This window comes from Entamoeba dispar, genomic scaffold (genome assembly GCF_000209125.1).
Source record: "Entamoeba dispar SAW760 scf_1105229464113 genomic scaffold, whole genome shotgun sequence".
NCBI classification, from domain to species: Eukaryota; Evosea; order Mastigamoebida; family Endamoebidae; genus Entamoeba; species Entamoeba dispar.
The window spans coordinates 1-2,276 of record NW_001856030.1 but is presented as its reverse complement, the minus strand read 5'-3'; the positions used below and the strand labels follow the sequence as shown (position 1 = coordinate 2,276).

The 2,276-nt window shown below is 27.4% G+C and overlaps 2 protein-coding genes across 2 annotated transcripts, besides 1 other annotated feature; both read left to right on the top strand.

The window, feature by feature from the left end:
* Nucleotides 1-36: 36 nt before the first annotated feature.
* EDI_099990 (uncharacterized protein) lies at nucleotides 37-1,164 on the top strand (the record flags this gene model as incomplete). The annotated part of the gene is made up of 1 exon (XM_001741836.1): nucleotides 37-1,164. One exon carries the CDS (start codon nucleotides 37-39, stop codon nucleotides 1,162-1,164), a length of 1,128 nt encoding a protein of 375 aa, XP_001741888.1.
* Nucleotides 912-1,037: a microsatellite.
* Nucleotides 1,165-1,319: 155 nt separating the features above from the next.
* On the top strand, nucleotides 1,320-2,031 carry EDI_099980 (uncharacterized protein; the record flags this gene model as incomplete). The annotated part of the gene is made up of 2 exons (XM_001741835.1): nucleotides 1,320-1,502; nucleotides 1,594-2,031. The coding sequence occupies 2 exons, from the start codon at nucleotides 1,320-1,322 to the stop codon at nucleotides 2,029-2,031; spliced, it is 621 nt and encodes a 206-aa protein (XP_001741887.1).
* Nucleotides 2,032-2,276: the final 245 nt, after the last annotated feature.

Here is a 2,276-nt window from a genome sequence, read left to right as displayed (position 1 = left end):
ATAACAATCAAAGGATATTGTGTGAATGATAAAAGAATGATTTGTTTCAGTGATAATAATAGAATCATTTATTATAACATTGATACACAAGAAAGTATAATTCATACACCACCACCATTAATGAAATCAGCACCAATTATTAGTATTGATTGTTATGAAGATTTAATACTCACAATTTCAAGTGATTTCACTGTATTAGTCATTGAAATTGAAACATATCGAGTGTTTTATCGACAAGTGATTTCAGGAGCAACCAAAGGATACTTTTTATCAGCAAGAATCTTTACATTATATTCAAATGATAAAACACTGAGAGTAATTGAATATCCTGATACATCGATTCTTGGATTTGGACAACGAGGACATGTTGATGTATTATCAAATTCATGTTTAACACATGTCACAGCAAAAACAAAAGAAGTCGGACAATTTATGTTAGCAACAAGTAAATCAGTATTTTTATGGTTATGTGATTTAAATGATGAGAAAATGAATAGAAATGAATCAAAATATCAGAGTTGTATTCCACCATTCACATGTCCACCAACAGAATATTATCTGTATAAAAAAATCCAAAGTATTTCATCAACACCTATTCTTCAAATTGAAAAGAAGGAAACACTCCCACATCTTTGTATATTACATAATAACACAATAAGTTTGTATGAAGAAAGATTTGATGAAGGGAAATTTAGTATTGAAATAATTAAAGAAATCAAAGTTAAATCACCAATATCTATTATTTGCTGTGATACAATCATTTTAACACAATATAATAATCAAATTAAAGTTAATCAAGGGAATAGAGAGAAAGAAATAATAAATAATACACCAATAGAAGAAATTCAGAATAATGATAAAATGATAGTAATACTCACAATGAATAGATTCAAAAGTATAGACATTCCAACAGAAGAAGAAATGATAGATGAGATAGAAAATGAAGAAGAACAAATAAAGATATGCATTGAAAGAAAAGGAACAATGAAAAGAAAAGGAAAAGAAATCATAAGTAAAATGGCAAAAGAAGGAAAAGATTGTTGGGAATATGCAAAAGAATTAGAATGTGTTGATACATTAATTGAATCCACTCCTGATGAACAAAAAGAAATAATAATGAATAAAATAATTTCAGAAATAAATGAGAAAGGAAAATTGAAATAAATAAGAAAAATGCATGGGAAATATTTGTGATGGGATTGAAAAATAAAGATAGTACAATAAGTGAAAGAATAATAGGATGTTATTCAAATATATTAGATATTGCATCTGTGATCAGTATATGTATTGAATATTCAAGATATTCTACTATTTTCACAATGTATAGGTCATTAGGGAAAAAGACAATTGAAGCATTTCGCATTGTTTCACATAACATTCTCAAACATGGAATCACACCAACAAGTTTAATTGAAGAAAGCATGAAGAACAATATTGAAATGCTTATCACAAATGCAGAAAGATGTAATGCAGAAGGAGATGATAAAGAAATAATTAAGATAGTATTTAATAATACATATGGAATGACATTAATTGAAGCAGGAATTATTATTTGTAAAGACAAAACAATAGATGTGTTGAGAGATATTGGAGAGAGAAGTTATTGAAGGATTAATAGAAACAATGAAAAGTCCAATCACAGAAGTTAAAGAAAGTGCAGCACGAGAAGTGATTAGAATGAAATATGGAGAACGAGGAATGAAAGAAGCTATATTTAATGTTTTAACATCAAAAGATTACAATAAAGAAGATGAAGAAATGTGTAATGAAGGAATTAAAGAATGTGTTAAAGAAAGAAGTGGAAAAGAAATAGATAAAATAGTTAAAGCAGCATTCACAGTTAATAATAAGAAAATATTACGGAGATTAAATGAAAATGAAACAGCACGTGATGCGTTAATGACAATGGTTATTATCCAAAAAGGAGATGTATGGAATGAGATAGAAAGATGGATACGAAAAGGATTAGAACGAGAAAGTATTGAGAAAACAGTTAAAAATTCACAAAACAAATGTATGAAATGGATATAAAGAAAACAATGAATATTGGAGTTAAATATTTTGCAAGTTGTGGATTATATTGTTTAGTTCAACCAAACACACCATATGAAATCATTTATGAGTATGGAAGAATAATGATGAATGAAGCAAATCCAATCATTCAAAGAAATATGAGATGTATTGTTATGAAAGTGATTGAGAGTTGTTATGAAATGAAGAAAGACAACACAGAAATACGACAAATCATCGATAGAAAAACATGTGATATGGATAAA